The following is a 22,933-nucleotide window of genomic DNA, read 5'->3' on the forward strand; positions in this document are numbered from 1 at the left end:
ATACACACATGATCTAGAATGAAAGCAGAGTGGGAGAGATCATGATGGATGTTATGATCAGGATTCATAGAGAAAGCAGGACTTGCTCTGAGTCTTGAAGAATGGGTAGAAATTGAATAGGTAGAGAAAAATATGCCTTTTCTAATGTGGGGCAGCGTCTAAGCAAAAGTATGAAGATCCCACAGCAAGAACAGGGGGCTGGTGCAGTGTAGTCCTAGCACAAGACAAATGTGCAAAGCTGGGTCAGGGCCTTGAGTTGAAGCTGAGCAGTTCAGAACTTGATAGTACAAATCAGAAATCAGCAAACTACGATCCAGCTTGCCACGAATCTTTGTACGCCCATGAGCTAAGAATAGTTCTTACATTCTGTAGTAGTCACTTAAATGGTTATATAAGTGCCTGCATAACAGTCTCAATTTTGCCTCTTGGCCAACAAAGCCTAAAATATTTACTGTCTGGCCTTTTACAGAAAAAGAAAGTTTACTAACCCCAATAAAAACAAAGGAGAGCCGCTGATAGCTTCTGAGCAGACATGCCAGAAAGGAAGGAATGCTTTACGGACAGACCTTTATCCGGAAGCAGTGGAGAGGAGAGGAAAGGGGGGGAAAGACACAGATGTCAAGCTTGTAAAATGATGGGGACCTCGATTTGGGTGATGGCATTAGACTGGGAAGTAAAGGACAAGTTCACAGTGGGTCACAATGCTAGAAGTGGCAATGCTTCTAATCCTTAGTTGAATAAATGGCCCTCAAAAGATGGCCATGTCCTAATCCCCCAAACCTGTGAATAGGTTCCCTTATGTGGGAAAATGGACTTTACAGATGTGACTAAGTTAAGGATCTGGAGATGGGGAGATGCTCCTGGATTATTCAGGTGGGGCTGATGTAATTATCAGGGTTCTTATAAGAGGGAAGCAGGAGGGTCAGACTCAGAGAAGGAGCTATGATGACGGAAGCAAGAGTTTGGAGTGATGTAAGGAAGGGGCCATGAGCCAAGGAGCGCAGGTAGATCTCTAGAAACTGAAAAAGACAAGGAAACACGATCCTTCAGAAGAAACGCAGCCCTGCCAAGTCCTTGATTGTAGACTTCTGATCTCCAGAACTGCAAGCGAATACATATGTGTTGTTTTAAGTCGCGAAGTTTATGGTAATGTGTGAACAGCTGCTCCATCCCCCTGCCCAAAGTCCCTGCCTCCCGAAGGGGGCCCCAGGTAACTGTTGGTTCAATGCTCTTCTTTTTAAATCAAAAGGAGTTTTTCCTTTTTGGAACAAGGGACACTGCGGCCACATGTGTCCTTGGAAGGCACACGAGGACGTTGGCCAGGAAGACAGGCTGTGTGAAGCCTTACCTTTCAGAAACATGGAGACGTCTTCAAGTTGAGGCACGTTGTCCTCCCGGTAGCCACAGTATTTAGTCAGCAGAGGGAAGTTTTTCAAATACTCCCGGCAAGCATGAGTGGGATAGAGTTTGGAGAGCTCCCGGAACACAACACCCCAAGTTTTAGTTTCTTCCGCCGTGTACTCCACTCTGGGGATGGGCTGACCACTAGGCAGGAGAGAAGACAAAAGAGTGTCTAGCTCAGAATCTAGCTCTGGGTCGCTGAGTTAAGTATAGTCTCACCTTCGTACGTATTACAGGTCAGATTCTTCTAAAGTGGGACCACTGAGTATCTAAAAAAATCCCATTAAGTATTATTTAAAGTTAAGTGCTAACCTTCTAAAGTTGTGTGTCTGTGTTTGGACTTCCCTATAAACAATTTGATTAAGCTACATCGTCACACATCCTTATGGAAATTTCATAAGATTTATATTCTTACACTGAGATCAGTAACAAGTAAGAGTTCTGGGTTGGAAAGAACCAGTTCAGGTAAAAAGCTATGTTCTGAGAGCCTTATCTGCAATCACCTGATAACAGTAATAAACAGATATTGTCTCATGAAAATAAAATCATCTGTGGGGTTCTCTTCGTCCCTTGTGCAATCTGTAATTTGGAGACTCTTTGTTCAGTGAACAAAATGTCTGGGAAATACTAAAAGACTACGTTAAATGCAAAACTGAGAGCTTGGCAAACTGCAAAACAGGAGCATTTATTACACATCATGCTGAGAGGTGCACACATTAAATCCTCTCTGTTTAGGAGAGGGGTCAGCAAACCCTTTCTGTAAAGGGCCAGGAAGTAAATATTGCAGGTTTGTGTGCCACACAGTCTCTATGATGACTGCTCAGTTCTGACATTGTATCTTGGAGACAGCCGTAGACAATATAGAAACAAATGAACATAGCTTATGTTCTAATAAAACTTTCTTTACAAAACCAGACAGTGGGCTGGGTTTGGTGCATGAGCAGTAGTGTGCTGACGCCTGGTTTAGACTATTGAGAGGTGGCCCTGGGCTGGAGCGATCAGGTAGAGATTCCTGGAGGAGACACACGTAAGCTGAGCCTTGCTGGCCAGGTACCATCTGCAAGTTTCCACACAGAAAGAAAGGTGAGAAAATAAACGCTGTTCTGAAAGCACGCAGCAGCCATGAGCAGGGAGCACAACTCCTGAGGTACCCTGGGACCAGTGGACAAAGGGAACAAAGACATGTGCTTTTGCAAACTATTGCTTAAGGGACCCGGAATCTGAATTTAGCCTCGGAATAAAATACCTATTTGGAAAGTGAAAGTCAGGTTTGAGAAGACATCTCATGACATGCTCAACAGCCACATGCAGCACTCCCCTTTGCCTACCCTGGTCACTCGTCAGAAAGTCTCCACACACAATATATGGAAGTCCAAATACATACACATACAACTAGGAATTTTGCCCTGGCAATCTAAGTAACCCAGCCTGTAGCCACAGCCATCATGGGAGCCCAAGTACAGAGACTGTCACTCAGGGTTGCTGCAACAGCAGTGCACGTTCCACAAGCTGAGGCCATTCCAGAGCGCCCCCTGAGGTAGTAAAACCAGGAAGGAGGATGAGAGCAACAGTAGGATAGCAAACAGGTTTCCCGCCCCCAACCCTCCATGTACCTCAGTGGTGGTGCCAAAATGCTTTCTTTTTAAAGTTCAGATCCAAATGTGGTTCCCACTGCCCCAAATTATTATTTTTTAATCAACTGCAGTCCATGAGGGATGGGGGAATAACACACATGCAAGAAAGAACCAGAAATTAACATTTGCCTTCTCTCAGTACCAAGACTAGGGTTTATACAAACCAAATTAGAACAAGGTTAGCATTGTTTAAATTTGGTTGTTGATAACAAATAAAAATAAAAATAAACCTACAACCTGACATATAGTTGCTCAGAAGATCAAGGCTGTGAACACTTAGCATCTGTGATGAATTTAGAATGAAAGCTTGAAATGGAAAGACAAAAATAGAAAGGACATAAAAAAATAAATATATAAAAGGTCCACCTCCAGTTCCAGAAAATTCAATGCAATCGATATGAGTCAGGTAAGCCAATAAAGCTAATAAGGGCTGTGCCCAGTCGGAAGGTAGACAAGCGGTGAGGCTGAAACAATAAGTGAAATATTGAGCAGCCATTTGAAAAGAATCGTTAGGTCAAACTTTTCCCTTCAATATCAATCTGCAAACACGCAGCATTTCAAAAGGGAGCTGAATGTAGTCAACAGGAAGCAGCAGAAGGAAAACAAGTGTGAGTCAGGGTGGAAAGAAAGCGATACTCAGATCTGGTTCTTAGTCATGAATTCCCAGTGTCACAATCTTGATAATATGGGTGGTAGTGTATATTCTCATTTGTTTCCACTTGTCTAACTGACCTGCTCTTTGAGTTAATGGCCGGGGCAGTACAGGATTCTTACCTTGCTCAATCACTGGTAAGTCTGCCTCCAATCATATCAAGGGATTTCTCACACCACTCTAACCCAGCCACACACCACCATCCCCACCGCCACCCTACCCCCATAATTCTTTAACGTAAATGTTTAAAAATCAGCTTCATCACAAAGTCAAGGCTAGTTCTATCCATTTAATTTCTATTTTAAATTTTCAAATACAGAAAAAATGAGTAACTACCCATTTTTTTTGTAGTTAACACAGGTATATAATAATAGCTCATCTTGGAGAGCTTACTATGGTGGCAAACACTTTTCTAAGGTTGTTTTTATATGATTTAACCCATTTGATTTGCACAACTCCATGAGGTAGACACTATTATTATCCCCATTTTACAGATGAGGAAATTGAGGCTCAGAGAGATTAAGCCATTTGCCTAAAATGATGGTGCCAGGTTCAAGACTGGCTGTAGTCTTAGTTGATTAGTATATACCAATGAAATAAAAAATGTATTCCAGACACTAACCTATTTTCACATACCAAACTAAAATAAGGTTTATAGGCGTGTGTAGTCATTCATACAAAGAAGATCTCATATACAATCAGATGTAAACATGATGCTACCATGTATTTGTAGGTCACATACTTTTGTAGATACTTACATATTAATTTACTCATTTATCCTTATCAGTAAGACTGGGATGGTTCTGGGTTCCTCAACAGAATAAACATGTGCTTGGGGAACAGGAATGCAGGGGCAACCATGTATTTTTTTTAAAACTTTGAAATTTGACATTTGGAAAAATAAAAATCATAGTCATGGGAAAAATCAGAATGTATTGTACTCCTTCGTATTTGCTATGGGTTGGTGGGTTTCTTGTGAAGTAGACATGAGAAGGATGACAGAGGGGTGTCCTGATCTTTTTAGGGCTCGGGATATACATCCATATATCGTTATGCATCTCTCTATGACTACATGTTATAATATGTACATTACAGGTGTCATATTTCAGCATCCTAAAACTCTCTTCTCAATTTAAGTACTCCACATTTAAGTACTCCACATTCTAGAAAAATCCACCAGCAGTTGAAGCCAGCCATCTCCCTGCAGGTCACGTTAAGAGGCAGCAGAAATGGCCCTACTACCAGCAAAGTCCTCTCGTGTCACCCTTCCCACCCAGCCCCCACCCCCCAGTATAACAGGAAACAAGAGATGCACAGTATTGTGGGGAGGCCCGGGTTTGCGGAAAGGGCAGGTTCTTTTGCCATCCCTAAGTGAAGAGGGCAGGCTGTGCCAGGAGACTTATTTATAAGGACTGCAGATGCCCACAAGAAGTGCGATCTGGCATCTTGTTTCCCAACTGGGCCCTTGCTGAGCAGCAGACGCACAGACGCTCCCTGGTGCTGTCAGCAGACAGGAAGATTGAGAGAGAGACACAGTCCTGGGAGAGGATCTGGAAGCCTAGGAGTAGGACACGCTGTGAGGAAGAAGAGGGGACCCTTGCCATGTGCCCTTTGAAATTTGAGGTTCGCGTGAATGTGGAGTCTGATGCCCAGTGAAATGTAGAGAATTCCATGGGACTCCACACGATCTGCCTGGGAGGAAGATGGGGAAGATTCACCTCTCCAGTTCTGCTCAGTTCTCAGGAGGCAGAAGAATGTTCCAGTGGCTCCTGTCACACCTGGTGTAGAGGCATTGAAGCACAGGTGCGTGAGGGGGACCCAAGCCATGTCGCGCCCATCCTGGACAAGGGGTTGGTGGTATGACGACTAACAAAACCAAAGGGAGGCAGGGTGCATCTCTGCAGGGGTGGGGGTGAAGGCAATGCTCCTGCTCCAAGAAAAATACACAGAACACTATGCAGAAACCATTTCAACAGAGACCACCTCATCGGAAAGAACCTCTCTGGCTTGAGGCCTGCCCACCTTTGACTGTCTAACAGTCCAGTAAAAAGCCCTCAGCCTCTTCCCTCCCTCCTCTCAGCCCCAACTCCAGAGGAACTAGGTTCTAGAAGAGGGAAGAAAAAGTGTCTGATTACTAGAGCGTGCATACCCACCAGTGCACACACACCACAAATAACTGAGGGGGAGAGAGGATACACTTCGAATCAAGTTTGAGATTCATCTTTTTTTAAATGAACTAGACTATATATTAAATACTGTAATGAGACTATACTAATACAAATGAGACTATACTAATAATTGAAAATGACAGGAAATTAGACGTTGCTAAGGAACTAGCTCCCAGCAGGAACATAGGACCCAACACAAGACAGTTGAGAAGAGTGAGTGGGAAAAATAAAACCATTTTACATAGGTATAAACCCCAACAAGATGAGACTTCTCACTAAACTAATTACACGTAAACATCACGAGACCTCTAGGGAGCTCCTCCATTTATATGGAATTAGTTGCGATCCGGAATTCTCAACAACCACCAAAATTATTATTCACAGATTCCTAATTCACTGGAGAAAAACAGATGTCACTTTCAGTAGTTTCCATTCACTGCGGTTTCTGCCCTCTTGCCAAAGAATGCTAAGACTTTATAAATACGATAGGAAATCAGTGTTCAGTGGAGACATACCAGGAAAACGACTAAAATGGTCACCGTGGGGATTTAGGCTTGACAATGGAAAAATCTCCTGGTGCCCTATGTTACTCAGGGATGACTAAGAACTTTTTTTGAAAATACTGAAGGTTGTAGGAGGCATCTCTCTGCGTGTACATTTAAATTCCATTCTTCTCAGAGGCAGGGGGATGATTCTAAAACACCTGCCTCATCCCTGCAGAGAGGAAAGAGTGGAAAGTGCATAGACAAACCTAATTGGGGGTAGGTACCAATACAGTTATTCTATGTAAGTCCTGAGCTTGTTAGAACAAAGTTGTTTAACAAATACAGTTTTGACACTGAAATCCGGAGACATGTACCCCACTGAGGCTGAAATGGTGGGAGTTCTTTCTATAGCCAGAGGAATAAGCAACAATGCTTTCGTTTTATTTAACTATTTGATCTTTCCTCCAGCAGGCCCAACAGCAAGGTATTTTCTTATATATATATATATATTCTTTTCAATTTGGGGAATTGGAAAATATTTGATCATGGTGGTATATCTTGGCCGCCTCCTGGAGTCCTTGCGGCCGGAATTCCTAAATGTGAGATGCAGTTTCTCTGCTTGTGTTACCTTTAGAGGAACTCTAGTGTCTGGTAGCAATTCACTTATTTAGTGGAGGAAGAGGTGACAGACTGCAGTTGATAGTATTTACATCAAAACGGCAAGACCGGCTGAAATACAATGTAGACTGTGTTCTTTGAAAGCTGGATTTCCTCAGTGGCAAGGACTAAGCAGAGCAGAAGGTTAACAGAGAATTGGTTAAGGGGACTGGTGAGTGTGATAGAAATAGTTAGACACGAACTCATTTTCTGTGTTATTTCATTACATGTTCCTCAGGGCAAGAGATGCCTCACTTATTCAAGAGCTATTTATCTGCCTGGAATAGACTGTCCCGTTCATCTCTGCCTCGTCTTTTGTCTCTTTCCCCACCTGAGCTGGTTCTCACTTTATTGACACTTCCACCTGGGAGTTGCAGAAGGGAAATGAGAAGAAGTGGATGTAAAATTCCATCAACCTTGCAACACAATAGCAATTAGCAGCTCCTCTAAGGGTTTGGATGGAGCCTTTGGAGAAAGATTATGGGATCATGAAGGCACGAGGTCTCTATCTTTGTTCTTTTTTGACTTATGACATGTATGTGCTACACTCCTCTATGAGCATACCCTGAATTCTGCATTGCTCCCAGGGAGTTATCGATAATTCATCCTCTCTCCTTCCCGTCAAGAAAGTATGTAAGAATATAGAAGAGTGAGACTGACATTATTCTACTATTATTATAGAATGGTCTTGATTTTGATCTAATGTAATTTTTTAGAAAAAAACATTCATCATTCACAAAATTTACTATTAGTTGTTACCAAGCATTTGTTACACGTCTTATAACTGAGGTGACACAACAGGGCGCAGAAATTTCGATCAGTACTTACGACTCGCCGTAAAGTCACCTAGTACTATATTGGTTGGTACCTTCATGAAATAGTACCACTTACAGCCAGGCATGTCCTGAGTGGAGCTACGTAGTCAGTGAGTGTTCAACAGGAAGATGGCTTATGTCCCTAAGACTGGAAAAAATGTGCCACAAACCAGGAAAAAGAAAAATTCTAAGTGGACTGGATGGATTCCATTATAGTTACACCAGAAATCAAATGCCATTTTTTCTACTTATTTCCATGAGTCCATGGGGAAATTGTAAGGCTCCCACATTTGATAAAATTACACTTCAGAATTCAGACAGTAAAAGACAATAACTGTATGATAAAATACTAGCAGTAATATCCAGGAGAAAAAAAACAAGAAGTAAAATTTCCAAAAACATTACTCTGCTAATCTATCCCCCCCTTTACAATATACACTTCTCGAAGGCAGGGATTTTTGTTTGCTTTGTTCATTTTTATCTCTCTGCCACCCAGAGCGGAGCCTGGAATACATAGGTATTCAGTAAATAATATTTGTTGAATAAGTAATCAGGCTAAAACAAGCCACACATTTAGAGGTTGAGAAAAATTATAGCTGTGAATCAGAAAATCTGACAGGTACGTATTGTCTTATCTCCTCCCTACCTCAATATATTTTAATTTTTATGGAAAAAGCAACTCCAAACACTTTGAGATTTTAACAAGTTTTCTGGTCGCTTCAATTACCCCTATGTACTACTTACTTTACATGTAAAGGTTTCATTTTTTTAAATTTTCTCACCTCAGGTTTCCTTGGCATCATCCCCTATAATACTTGTAGACAAAATTTTTACCAGGAAAGAAAGCAGCATATATACATCCAAAGGGACATGAAAGCCAAACTTAAGTAAACACAGTCCTGTTTCCTTGGCTGGACATCTTCATGAATGAACCTTCAAAGATATTTTCAAAGCCGTAAGGCACGACGATTGAATGCTATTTTTCAAAAAGGAAACTCACAGACCACTACGACGACGTCACCACCACATGAGCTATACCAAGATTTCAAATCATTCAAGTTGTCTGACATCAAGTGTCTTGATGAGGGTTCATTTGCTGAGCAGATTGGGCAACCTGAGTCTGCTAAGCTACACCATAGAATAAACGTCAAGGCATAAATTCATTTTCAGCTAGTCCCCTAGGCCAGTCAGGTAAACAGCATTTGTGATCACATATTTTATTTGATTTTGCAAATGAGTTTTGTGCGCATGAATTTTTGTAAATAAGTCTATGAGCCCTAAGGAACTTTCAGATGGTAGCAAGCAAAAGCGTGAGTTTGTTTTGTTCCTATTGCTAATCTCGGTGCTGCCTTTATTAGAGACATAATGAAAATACACTACTGTACCCAGGGAGACAGGAGATTTAACTCCTGGAAATTATTTGTTTGTATTTGTCCTGTGCCTCAGGATAGAGCTTCCCACCATTTTCTCACCTTGCAGAAAGCCATCTTCACATTCCAGAGAAGTGATTTCCTTCTGCCAAAACTACCATGAAATTAAATATCAACAGCAACAATGGGTCTAATATCCATCGATATATGTGCATGCTCAACATACACAAGGAAGTGGAACTCAAAGAAAGCAATCCAAAAAAGAGCTAAAATTCAACAGCAGTCAACAATCTCAGGCCACGGGGAGGAAGAGACCCAGATTAGTCTCCGAGAGCTGCACTTTCAATCCCGTACATCTTGTATCTTGACCAACAGGGACTGAGTGTTGGTAAATACTGGGCCCCACCTCTTTCAGCAGTGGAGGAGGAAATGCAGTTACCCTACAGTTCACGGCCCTAATAATAGCATCCATTCTTTTATTCACCCATTTAAGTGTAACAACAATATATAATAGTACGTGACATGGACTATGTCATATGATGCTCACTTTATAGGGTGATTAAATGACTGCTAGTGTCCCCGTTTTATGGCTAAGGAAACTGAGGCTTAGAGACCCAGTAACCTGTCCAAGATCAATCAGCTAGTAAGTAGCATAGCTAGGACTGATTTAAGAAGGCTGGCTCCAGAGATCCCACTCTTAACCAATGCACTTCACTGCAAGGTACTGAGTACCTAGTATGTATCCTGCGCTGAGTTTGGCCTCTTTCCCTCATTTGAAACTAATTTCCCTCGTTTGAAACTGAGGGAAATAAGACAACCACACAACACTGAGAAGATTAAATGACATGTCATCTGTAAAGCACCTGTGCCAGTGCCTAATACCTAATAGGTATTCAAACTAGTCGCTTTCCTTTCTCCAGGTGTATACAAATGAATAAAATTGCATCACTTCTCTGCAGGGCCAGAAGTAGGTCTGAAGATGACAAAACAGCACTCTTTTGTATACATCCATTCATCTCTTGGACAGGATTTGTACAAGTAATTTTAATCCTTCATGTTCGTGGAAATCATTTTAAAGTAAAAATACTCATACCGCATTCCCTGGGAAACACGTTGGTATTCGGTGCAACTTCTGGCCTCGTCAGTAATACTGGGCCACACTGTGTTGATGTTTTCCATAACTGTGAGGGCCACGCTATCATCAGACAACATCCTACTGAGGCATTCCTACACATCTGAAAAACCCACCAAGCCCAAAAAAATGAGAAGGAGAAACATTTTCCAAATCAATTTTCCCTTTTGTTTTTCTTTGCAACTCCCAGGCTCCCTTCCTTTCAGCCATTGAGCTGAAAACATCAGGTAGGAAGAAATATTTGGCATGAAAATGCTGCTGCCCTAAAGCTCGATATCTTTTAAATACTCACGAGAACTGGGAGTTTCCTATATGCTGAGAATTCAATATGGAGCAGAATAACTTTTTAAAAGCCCGCGTCATTTTCATTCTGGTGTTCTTGTTTGCAACTTGTGTATACCACCTTTGGTGTATACCAAATGGAAGTTGCTGTGCAGATTTTTTAAAACAGAAAGAAAGGGTGTGGCCTCTTAGGAAGAGAAAGTTATTTAGATTCTGTAAGAAAGGCACTCTTAGAAACCCCTAATGCGACCTTCCTCAGAAGCTATTCTAGTCATCTGGGAAATGACCCCAGTATTACAAATATTTGCTTTTGTTCTACTTTTCAATTTACCGCTCCATTTCAGAGAAATTAAAACATCAACAACTGGTGTTTACACAGGAGTCACAAAGTACCCAAACAGCCACATATATCTCAGTTTCATTCAAAACCTGGGAAAGCAAATCAATGGAGGATAATGAAATAGGATAAAATTAGCTCAGTCGGGAAGAAAACATATTGGCCTTCTAAGGTGACTTCTCAAAAAGGCAGAGAAGATAAAAAATTAAAGCTTGGTCCCATATCACAATACAGCCCACAATTCGTCAAGGTGACGATCTGCCAATGAAACTGATGAGGAAAATGTCATTAAGAATAAAAACTTCCAACCCCCTAGTTAAGGTTTGTTTCCCTGTTAAGAAAGCAGAACTTTTCCCATTCATTCTTCTTCCACCTTCTATTTGTTTTGTTTCCAATTAAGATTCGCCTATCTAAAAGTAAGTAATATAGCACTGACGACTCCTGTTAGTAATGTATTCCTTTAAGCTACATTCTGAAACCAAGCAGGATCCATAAATCATGCCTCTTCTCACATGAAATGAGAAATGCTAAGGTCAATGGAAATTTCTGGAAAGGTGGAGAGGTGGAGCCACCCCAGTTATTTTTCTGCACATTGCAATAATTGCAAATGCCTCCTAGGAAAAACTCAGCATTGGTAATCCTCCAGCTCAAACAAAAGCTAAATCATCACAGCTACCTGGGAGTAGGGAAACACCAATATGCACAGTACTGGTGACAAGAAAAAAATTGTGGGATGTCCTACATTAAATTGCAGTGGGCCAGAGAGTGACAGAAAGAGACAAGAATAGTTAACCAGTTAATAGCTGTGCACCAACCAACCAAAGACTGCTCACATGCCTGAACGGCGGTTGGAGCTCTGACTCAACTTCCAAGAGTCTATTCGCCGACCAGCAGATGCCACCGCACGCTCCATCTGCATGAGTGGTCAGTACTGTTGCCTGTAACCATCAAAAGGAGTACATGTTCCTTCTGTGCAGACTGTGCACCTACCCTAGAACTGCTCCACGTCACCTTTTCCTGCCCCCCTTACCCGTAACCAAGGCAAATTCTTTTCAAAACAATTTACATCTTTCTTCCCCAAAATACAATGTATAAAAGCGTCTGTTGCCTCTGGGACAGTGGACATGTTGTCTGCTCTGTCTAACCCCGCTGCTGGTGGTTTAGATTTCATGCCCCAAGACTTGGTCTTTTACTGGCTAGCATATGGCTCAACAAACCCTTTCTTTCAGAATAGCTTTCTGCCATGAACGTTTTTTGTTTAACACGGGCATCGGGAGGTAAGAGGAAGAGCAGCAAACGGCACTACCCAGTATCTGTCAAACTCAAGGGAGCCTACCTTTGTCTCTGATCATCCATCTCCTTCCTTTTCTTTGTTAACCTATGGCTGACTCCTACAAAGTCATCTAGCAAAAGATGAAACTGAGAAGACCTCCTGAAAAGTGAGATGCTGGCTTGGAAGCCCAATATGTTTATTACAAGGTACATCCATTCCATAGGTGTGTATCTATTCAACATCTTAAAATGCACAGCATATCACTGAGTCTCAGTCCCAGAGGGCTTCATTTTAACAACATGTGGTATTTGGGGCTGTGGGAAGGGGAAGGAGAGTGGCAAAGAAATGCCCTTCTCTGCTTTGATGGGGCAAGGAGGTTAGAACCATCACCACTCCATGATAAATGAGAGAATTCTCTCTCTCTCTCTCTCTTTCTGATGGAGCTAAGCAGAATATTCCCAAGCTCACCCAAACTGCTGGGCTGGTGATTGCGTTTTTCAAATATGCTAGTCTCCATTTGGGACTGTTTTGTTTTAGAGTCTCTGTTTAGCTGTGTACCTACCCTCACAGCAAATGAATCACAAAGGGTACAATTTTGTAAATCAAAAAATCAAGAAATAAATAGATTAGCAACTAGAAAAAGCCAGAGAGAGACAGAGAGAGACAAGTCCCTGCCAATGGTTTTTTCAAGCCTCAGCCCAGCTGTGTTTATTTCCATCCATTACATATCCGACAAGGGTCAGGCTTCCAGCTGGGGAGAAGAGCTCAGAGCCTGAGAGAGGAGACCACAACCGCGACACAGGGCTAGGACGCGATGCTGCCAGGCCATGGCCAGGCAGAAGTCCCCAGCACCCTGCAAGGACAACGCGTAGCCTTGAGGTCAGACAGGGCCGGTTTGAGTCCCGGCTTCACGAAGTATTAAGTGTATTAAACACATACAAGAACTATGCATTTCAAATATGCTAAGAATTCTATAAAGAGAATGACTTTTAAAAATTCCAAGTCACTTAGTTCTGTCACTGTTGTTTTCAACTTGTGTATAAAAACACCTATGGCAAGTGGAAGTGCGACAGCCATTTCCAAACAAACCAAGAAAAAGAAAGAAAAGATGTGGCTTCATAAGCAAAGGAAACAAAGACATTTAGATTCTATAAGAGAGGCACATTTGAAACCTCTGAAAGTGACCTTATTCAGAAACTATTCTGGTCATCTGGGAAATCAACCTAGACTACAAATATTTGCTTTTGTTCTACTCTTCAATTTATTTCTCAGTCTCAGAGAAACTAAAGCATTAATAACATGTTTATGCAGATGACAGGATCAGCTGTGTCACCGTTAGTAAGTTTCTTAACGTCTCTGAACCTCAGTTCCCTCGTCTTTAAAATGAGTACAGTAATGGCAGCTATCTCAAAGGTGTATTGTGAGGGTAAATGAGAGAACATAAGTAATGTATTTAACATGGTGTCCAGCACGTGGCCAGAATTTAACAAAGGAAGCTAAAAGTACCCAAATAACCCAGCTGAGAGGTCCACTTATGGTAAACATTTCTACCACCATCAGCCATTCAGGGATGAGGCCAACACAACCCAGCCCCAACCTGTACCCTCTAACCTTAACTGAGACTTACTGACCTGGGAAAGCCTTGGAGAGCGTCACTTTTTCAGATGGAAGAAGCGAGCTGTATGCATGAGTTATATGCAACTGAAAGGTACGCACGCAGCACACACACACACACACACACACACACACACACACACACACACTTTTTTGAAAAGCTCCTTTAACACAGCCCACCATGGAGCCTGAAATTCCCTAAGTCATTCACTCCTTAAAGCCCTTTAGTCATGAAGTGAACTTAACAAACGATGATATGGAATCGGGGAACCATTAGCTACCTAACATGTGATGATAACAATCACACTCTCACAGATTCAACACCAGTGGGACCCGTCACCTCTGGGCCCTGTAATCTTTGCTAATCCTGCCAGTCATACAAGGTAGATACTGTGCCCATTTTAAGATGAGGGCACTGAGGCTCAGACAGGCTAGGTCAGCACGCAGGACTACAGAGCCGGTGCATGGAGCAGGAATTCAAGCCCAGTTCTGCCCCCTCCAACGCCTGTACCTTCTGCCACACGTCCTGCTACACCATGTCACCTCGGCATTCTGTAGGTCAGTTCCACAGGTAATGCCTGAGCACCCATTGTGGTTGGGCAGTGAGAGGGTGGGGTCTTGAAGAAATAAAATAGAACACAGGTTAAATGTACCCTGTGTAGCCCATCTCCAAGACAGTCCCCACCTCCTGGTATTCATGCCCATGTGTAGTCCCCTCACACAGTGTACGAGGGTTGGGCTATGAAACACATATAATACAGCAGGAGTGGTGATAATATGTCATTACTGAGGTTAGGTAGATTCTTCCTTGCTTGTTTTTGGACCACTTTGACGGGGGAAGCCAGCTGCCATCTCTTGAGGCAGCCCAGTGGAGAAGCCCAAGGTGCAAGAAACTGTGGCCTCCTGCCAACAGCCATGTGAGTGACCATATTGGAAACAGATCTTCCAGCCCCAGTCAAGCCTTCAGAAGACTGCTTCTCTGGTTAACACTTTGACTCCAGCCTCGTGAGAAACCCTGACCCACAACCACCCCGCTGGACTGCTCCCTGATTCCTGACCCTGAGAAATTTTGTGAGATAACCAATGTTTGTGGTTTTGAGCTGTTCAATTTGGGGGTAATTTGTTATGCAGCAATAAATAACCAATACAGTGGACAAAACAGATGGAATTTGGGGCTTAAAGAAAGTCTAAGCCAAGGGGAGTGGAGGAGGGTGTTAACCAAAAGGTAATAAAGAGATGTGGAGCATGAGTGCAGAAAAAATGAGAGATCAGTTGAAGTGAAAAAATAATGTTATAAAAATATTAGCAAATACTTATAGAGCACTTCCTATGTAGTATGCTAGGTGTTGTTAGTATATTAGCTCATTTAATCCTCATAACAATCCTATAAAACAGTAGTAGTTATCCCCATTTTACAGATAAGAAAAATGAGGCACAGAAGACAAATAACTTGCAGGGTTCCCTCAGCTGGGAAGTGGCAAAGCTGGAATTCACCGCAAGCAATGCAGCTCTAAGTTCTACACTCTTAACCGCAATATACACCGCCTCTCAGATTGAAAGAGAACTGGAGTGGGGTGGGAGATGAAGCTAAAGGGGATCAAATATATGGTGATGGAAGGAGAACTGACTCTGGGTGGTGAACACACAATGGGATTTATAGATGATGTAATACAGAATTGTACACCTGAAATCTATGTAACTTTACTAACAATTGTCACCCCAATAAATTTTAATTAAAAAAATAAATTAATTAAAAATAAATTTTTAAAAAAAAGAAAGAAAGAAAGAGAACTGGAGAAAGCCCTCCAAGTGGGCCAGGGGTCTGAGCACACCCCAGGCTTTTGGTCTAGAGTCGCTGATTATTGTTTTGACAAAGACAACATAGTAAAGTACATTATATAGCAATGCTCTATTGATTTCATTTAATCCTTAAAATACTTCCATGGGAGAGGCAGAGAGATACTATTATCTCCCCATTTTACAGAGGAGAACACTGAGGTTGAACAATGTTAAGGAACCACACTTGGATCTCTGAATTTGAAATCAAATGAGTTTTCTCAGCAAATTAGGGAATTTTTCAATTTTAAGCAAATTCTGGCATGTTGAAACTCCCTTCCTTACTTTACCCACTGACATTTGCTTTTACCTATTTACATTTCAGATTCCGTGCACTAAAAAAATAAATAAATAAAGCAAAGAGGAAGCAGCCCCATGAGAAGAGCATGAGGTTCATGTACTACCTTAATTCCAACCAGGAAAAAGGACATTCATAACAAAACACAATCATGGTAATATTCAAAATCAATTTAAGCAAACAAGAGTGGCATAATTAAAGTCAGAGCTCGGGGCCTCTTTCCAAGAGAGTAAGATGGATCAGAATAACAACCACTACCCCCACCACAAGTATAATTAAATTAAATATGCATGCATATTGTTGAAGAATAATCACTATAATAGCCCCCAAAGAAAAATTTGTTTATTTCCAGTCAATTGAAAAAATGTGTTACTGATTTTTCCCCCAACAATGTAGCAATTGTAAAATGCACAGAAATGCAGCAAAACTAATGCCAAGGTTAAAATATGAAGGTGCCAATGACAGAAAACTGGAGAGTTTCAAAAAACCTTAGAGCTACAACATCACAGTCATAATTTTCTCTTCCTCCACATGCCATCTGCCCTCACACACTTCCATTTCCTCTGAACTGCAAGTCTTCAGAGGGAGCCCAAAAGATGTATACATATTTTAAGAAAGGAAAAAACTGCATTAAAATTGTAATACTCAATATATACCGATAACAGAAGATGAATACAAGTCACGTGTATACATTTTTTTGGCTCCCCCGGTATGTGCACTCCACATTATCTAGTCATGGGGAACTTCTTTTTCTGTTTACACTAGAATTTCTTTTATTTGGGTTGGGGAGGACAGCCTGAGATCCGCATCTCTCACACATAATTTTAGAAACTGTGCCCTGTCAACCCAGAGCGTTCATTCTCAGGTCTTCTACGGAGAATGATATTGGCACTAATGAATGTTTCTTCTGCCGTTATTGGTGAGGCAATTAGGTCTTCCTGACACTCGTGGCCACATAGCTCAGGCATGTCTGCAGGCGGCAGCGGGCCTCTGGGTAATCAATCATGTTTCTTGGCAGCGCTGTCAATCAGAAACTCACCTGAGTGGCACCTATTGATGGTTCTCAGCGTGCTAACACAGTCCCCGCTCCCTCTTCTTTCTCAGGTTCATGGTAATACTGACTTTGAACCTGCTGTTTTTCATCATAGAGTGGAATTGCTTCATTTTTCTCTGCATGTGTTGATTCTCCCCCCCCCCCCCCCCCCGCTTTATCCTTTCAACACTATCACAGAAAATACAGTATTCAACATGAATTCCCCAGAGGGCTTCCTGGCCGTGGTTTCAATAGATATTATTCTATATTTCATTTCTTTTCCTTCCCCTTCCTTTAGACACCTCAGACTACATCCTGCCAATCCCTACGATAACCCCAAGAAACCAGTACTCCATTTTCGTCTATATTTCTGACCATATATTTGACTTCTCCTTAGTGCCCTAGAAGTTGTAATGAACTATCAACAGGGAATTGAATTGTTCTCCCCATGACAGAACGGTTCCCAATTTTATCACCAAACTATATTTGCAGAGACCTCACATGCTGGATTTTTGGGGACCATCTCAATTTCAAATAATCTGCTTCTCAAACCAGGGGTTCCTAGCTTTGGTTTGGAAAATCAGATCATAGCACGCTTCCAGAAGCCACTCAAAAGAGCTTATTTTAAGTAATTATTGTATTGACATTATTTTTGTTTGCTCACTCAGAAAGCCATCAGCACTACAAAAAGACCTATTTCAATTAGAAACAGCAGCTTTACTTTTTTTAATAAAATACATGGAAAGCTTGTATGGCAAATTAGAAGCGATGAACCACTTGTTTAGTACCTGTGCCCCACGCCCACCAGCACCATATCATAAGTTTGAGCCCCGCCCTCAGCGTGCTTGCAAACCCACATGTACTTACACACACAATGGCTAGCCCTTATCCAGCCTCAAACTCATACTCATAGAAGCCGCCTCTGTGATGACATGAGAGGCATTGAGGAATGACCCTTTTCTCTCTACTTTCCACAATTCCTGGGTTCGTGTTTTCCAGACTTAACCACTCCTGGTAGGCACCTTCCTCACTCCGTCCACTTACAAGAAGCGTCCCAGGCAACTGGCGATCTGTTATCAGTATTTTGGCAGCTCCCCTGCCCCTCCCCCACGCACAAATAGGAATATTATTGTTTCTACAAAATCTCTTCATAAATAAGGATGATGGTCAGCACGAAAAGCATCAGTATATACAACAGTCTTTAAAAGGGAAACTGAAAGAGTTTTCTTCCAAGGATGACCTCCAGGGACATTTGTGCCACCATATTTGTTCAGGTGGCAGCAAAAAACAATGGTAGTAACGTAGTTAAAGAATTCAACAGTGGGTCAACTGGAAACAAAAGACAACCTGTGAAAAACGGAAAGGGAGGAGGTTGCAATAATAACTGACACTTATGACCACAAATCACGTGGCAGACATTGTGCTAAGCACAACCATGCATTATCTTCCATAATTCTTGCTCCAACCCTGTGAGATGGGTCCTGCTGCTAGACACACTTGTCAAATGAAGAAACAGGCACAGTGATATTGACCACCCAGCTAGGAAGAAGTGGACTCCAACCCCAGACTGTCTGACTCCAGAGTTCCAGTTTTTAATTACTTTGTTCTATGTAGTCAGGCTGGACTCTGCACTCTCCAGGGGAGCGGGTTACAATGGCCCTGGATCCCAAACTCTCTTAAATACCTTTTGCTTTGACCCTATATCCACTGAACAATCTTCAGGTTACAATTTGGCCTGGCTGGTATCATAACAGCAGGGAGAGTTTTGTGAGGTGTGTCAGAGTGGTTTCTGCCCGTAAAATGATGAATGGGAGGTTTCCTGCCTACCTCAGCCTCCTGAACGTTCACTTACCAAGAGTCAGGCCCTCGAGCCTGAGCATACCCGACCTCTGTAAAGTGGGGCCAGATCCTGGAAGGCTCCAGCTCCATCCAGCCCTCCTTTGTGCAAAATCTCCACCATTTCCAACCTCCAATTTTTACTTTTTGTTTCCCATAGACACTAGACCTCAATGTCCTTCTTTAGCTAAGGGAAGGTGGCAAATGCAAACTTGCTAACACTTTGAGAGTCTCAACCTCCATCATTTCATTTCAGTTCTACGCTCTTTTCTTCTCCTCTCCACACTCGTAAATAAGTTTTCAGTAAAACCATAAGACTCCCCCTTATCAATGCCCCTTAAAACCGGTTGTCTCGTCTGTACCAGTTCTATTAGCATCACCGCAGTATCAGGTTGCCTTTGTGCAGTTTCTGGGCTCTATGAAGAAGTAAGTAAGATTTGAGCTAGTCCCTTGATTGCTATGCTAACAAAATCCTTTATATATCACATACATATTACGTGTAGCACCTACATATAAAATACATTTTTATCTATCTTTCGTCTAAAGGAAAAGGCTGTGCCAAGCACTGAGTGTTTACCATGTCCTGACAGGTCATGCCCCAAAGGCAGGGCCTGTCCACACCCCTTCTAAGGATCCATCTGTGCTCCGATTCCACAGGAAGGGTCTGTGAATCAAGGGGAACTAATCTGAACCCTCACAACCCCTTATCAGGGCCTGATGTGAGAAGTGAGCTCAGGCCATCAGGGTGCTAGCTTGGCAACTTGACTGGGAAACACTGGAAGACAGGGCTACTGAGCAATGGTGCTGAGGGCCACGAGGTTGGGCTTGGGCCACAACAAGCCATCAGCACACTGACATTGTGAGGGGGCAGAATGTCACAGTAAGTTAAAGAGAGACAAGAAGCCGCATGGAACAGAGGCGATTAGAATGGCTGCAGACACATGTGGGAAAAGCATGTGCCAAGTAGGCCTGTTTCTCAGGGTGATAAACATAGTGGAGAAAGAATGAAGGATGCCTAGGGCTTGACAGGATGAAGGGAAGAGAACCAAAGCATCAAATGAAATTAGAAATGAGCAAATTACTGACCCAATCAGAGCTGCAATGTGGAATCAGGAAAGAAGGGAGGGAAGGAGGGAGGAAGGGAGGGAGGGAGGGAGGGAGGGAGGGAGGGAGGGAGGGAGGGAGGGAGGGAGGGACGCTGACACCTTCTATAATACATACAATGTCCTAAATTCTTACCAAGGACAAGCTTGCCCCACAGGACAGTCCAGGTTCTCACCTAGTCTCAACTAGAATAAGAAAGACTCTTTCCTATCAGCTATGGATTTACATTTTGTTCTGATGACAAGATTTGGGGCGGGGGGGCTGAGCACATACCAAAGTAAAGACAGTGCACAACGGCCTATACGTTTTATTCGTGTGAGCAGAACAGAGGCCTAACGTCCACTCCATTTTTGTAGACATGGCCTGCAGTCAACACACTACATCATTGCCTGTCGCAAAGAGCCTGTCATTGCCACTTAACAGCATGCACCATGCAATCCTCATTCGAATCCTGACGTTCTCTAATTTCACCCTAACCCTGATACAGGATTGGGTATGAAACTCTTCAAAAACACTCCAGTTACAGGAAGTTTCCCTTTCCACATAAAGTGAACACATTTCTTTCTTATTGTGGCTGCTTACATGAGCACTTCCACCATTCTTGCTGATTCTCTACTTTCATTGGGGATGCTAGACATTGAAGGGGGTTACTGAAAATTCAAGTCAAAATTTAAAATTAAAATATATTTTCTGGGCCCTGCAGAGTGTACCAAAATGGTTCTTCACCTTAGTCTAAGAGCTGCAAATACAATGGTGAAAAGGTAGCACTTTGGCATGTGGCCTGTAGGTCTCATTCTTTTACAATTATACCCGGATGTCAAATATCAGTGATGGCATTTAAAACCTACGGGGTTGCTGAGTGTTTAAAATGGATCAGTCTGCCTTGTGGAAAAGCTGAAGAGAAGACAGTTCTGTTTAACACAGCATGTGGGTTTTTTCTAACTAGCCAGCGACAAGTTGCAGGAAAGCGTTATACAGGTACTTACAGTTTATAACCCATGGCCACATCCACAAAATACTTTCTTCTCTGTCGATAGACATTGTCCTTAAATCCCTTCAATACAAAAGAGATTAAGTTATTTAACAGAGTGCCAAAAAATTAGCTGCAGAAGGCCTGAAAGAAAAGCACTGCAAGGTTGATTGAGCGTTCCATTCAAATGTTAATTTTTATCCTCGTATGACCATCTTGATGACACAGGCAGAAGCAAATTGTGCTTACAGTAAAACCTCATTAAATTTGGGCTCTACTAATTTGGAATGTGTGAGAATTCAGGCTAAAGTTTACCTTTCCGCTAAGCAGACAGAATGACTTAGCCATGCAAATTGATATTAAGAACAATATGCTTTGGTTTTCAAGTATCATTTACATGTAATTGATCTTAATCACAAATTAACTCTTATCTTGGTCATTAAAAGAGGTCCCTTTAACATGGTTATTTGGTAAGTTCACCTACATTTAATTGCTTTGGACAAATGACAAAGTTATTTATTAAGAGTTCTATCATTCACAATAATTATCAAATCCCCAAATTAATATGAGTAAAAGAGGTTTTGCTGTATTTTATGAGTATAGCCACACAATGCAAAATCGATTTTAAGGGATTCATGCATAGGATAGCAGGCTAGCTCCATTCCACTTTGAGTTCCTATGATTCAGATTAATCTTCAGCGACTTTAAGACTTTTAGCCACCATCATAACACTTGGGAAATGAAACATCCCGTCTGTCATTCTTCAGTCAAGTGGAATCCTTCCAAGACAACTTCTTGGTTTACTCAAGAATTTCTCCTCTTGTCAACAAACTTTCCATTTTCCTTCCCTTCTAGTACTTTCAGATAATCAATTCTTTCCAGGGCTGTTTCTTCAAACTTCTGGAAGCCCAAAAAGGAATTGTTTCAATATAGCTTTTTACCACTCAACCCCAAAAGATAACCATGAAGCAGGGCCCACTCAGAGAATGGGGGCCAGGCCAGAAGGCTAGCGGCTGGGATCCCGGGCTCTGAGAGGAGAGAGGCAACAGGCCCACAAAGGCCCAGCCTAACCTTGCTGCAGCTCAGACACTTCTGTGCAAGGTGGGCTGTGCAAGAGGAAAATCGTTCCTCATAGAAACATTCCATTCTCTCTTCTGGCTAAAGGAGAACTGGCTTTCAGGCCAGTTCTCTGGACTGGACAGAAATGAAGAACTTCCATTGCCAACAGCCTTCCTCTCAGGAATGACAAGAGAATTACTAATAAGGGGAGAGAGAGAGAGCGATCACCCAAACACACTGCAGAAATGAAGTGTCCTGTCTTAGTAGCTAGCAGTTTCTTCCTTTTGCTATGAATTGGGAGTTTTTTAACTGGGGCTCATCGGCAGGCTTGCAAAGCCTTAAAATGTGTATGTACAAAATTTTGTGACCATAGTTACCACATTCACAAATGGGTCTGTGACCTAAACGGGGGTCTCCTGCTGTTGAGGGTATAAATGGTCATGGCAGGAGTATGAGTTTCGACACTCACTAGTAATATCAGGCAACCCAGGGTGGTGACACTGAAGAGATTCAAGCATGGGTATTACTCAAAAAGAGAGCAGGCCGTGGCAAAAGGAAAAGAGTCATGCGAAAAGCACAGCATCTGTTCCCCGGTCCCTGCCAAACCGGACACCATGGTAACAGCACCATAGTCTGCTGGGCTTCCTGAAGAATCTCAATTGTCTCTCCTCAGCAAACACCTGCACCTTTTCCAGGCATGCGAGAGAGTGATGTACTCATCATGCCTCATTAGCCCAGCGTGGTAGTGATTACGCGAACGTTGTGGGCGATGCCAGGCTTCCAGGTTGGAACCATGAACCGGCAAAGTAAAGCAGGGCTGCTGGCTACACTGGCTGTTACAGAGACACAGCATTACCTGGCCATCTACTGTGGACTGAAGCCAGGGATAGTTACCAGATAAAGTAGAGGACATCCGTGTGATATTTGGGCATACTTATAAGAAAAAAATATTTGTTGTTTATCTGAAATTGAAATTG

General features: G+C 42.3%; 1 protein-coding gene across 1 annotated transcript in view; it reads right to left on the reverse strand.

The window, feature by feature from the left end:
- TPH2 (tryptophan hydroxylase 2) overlaps positions 1-22,933 on the reverse strand; it is a 90,612-nt gene that overhangs the window by 57,642 nt on the left and 10,037 nt on the right. The window contains exons 5-6 of the mRNA XM_019748931.2: positions 20,914-20,981; positions 1,349-1,545 (exon numbers count right to left, since the gene is read on the reverse strand). Coding sequence (XP_019604490.2) covers positions 1,349-1,545; positions 20,914-20,981 — 265 coding nt within the window. The remainder of the gene's footprint in view (positions 1-1,348; positions 1,546-20,913; positions 20,982-22,933) is intronic.

Source organism: Rhinolophus sinicus, linkage group LG02 (genome assembly GCF_036562045.2).
Source record: "Rhinolophus sinicus isolate RSC01 linkage group LG02, ASM3656204v1, whole genome shotgun sequence".
NCBI lineage: Eukaryota > Metazoa > Chordata > Mammalia > Chiroptera > Rhinolophidae > Rhinolophus > Rhinolophus sinicus.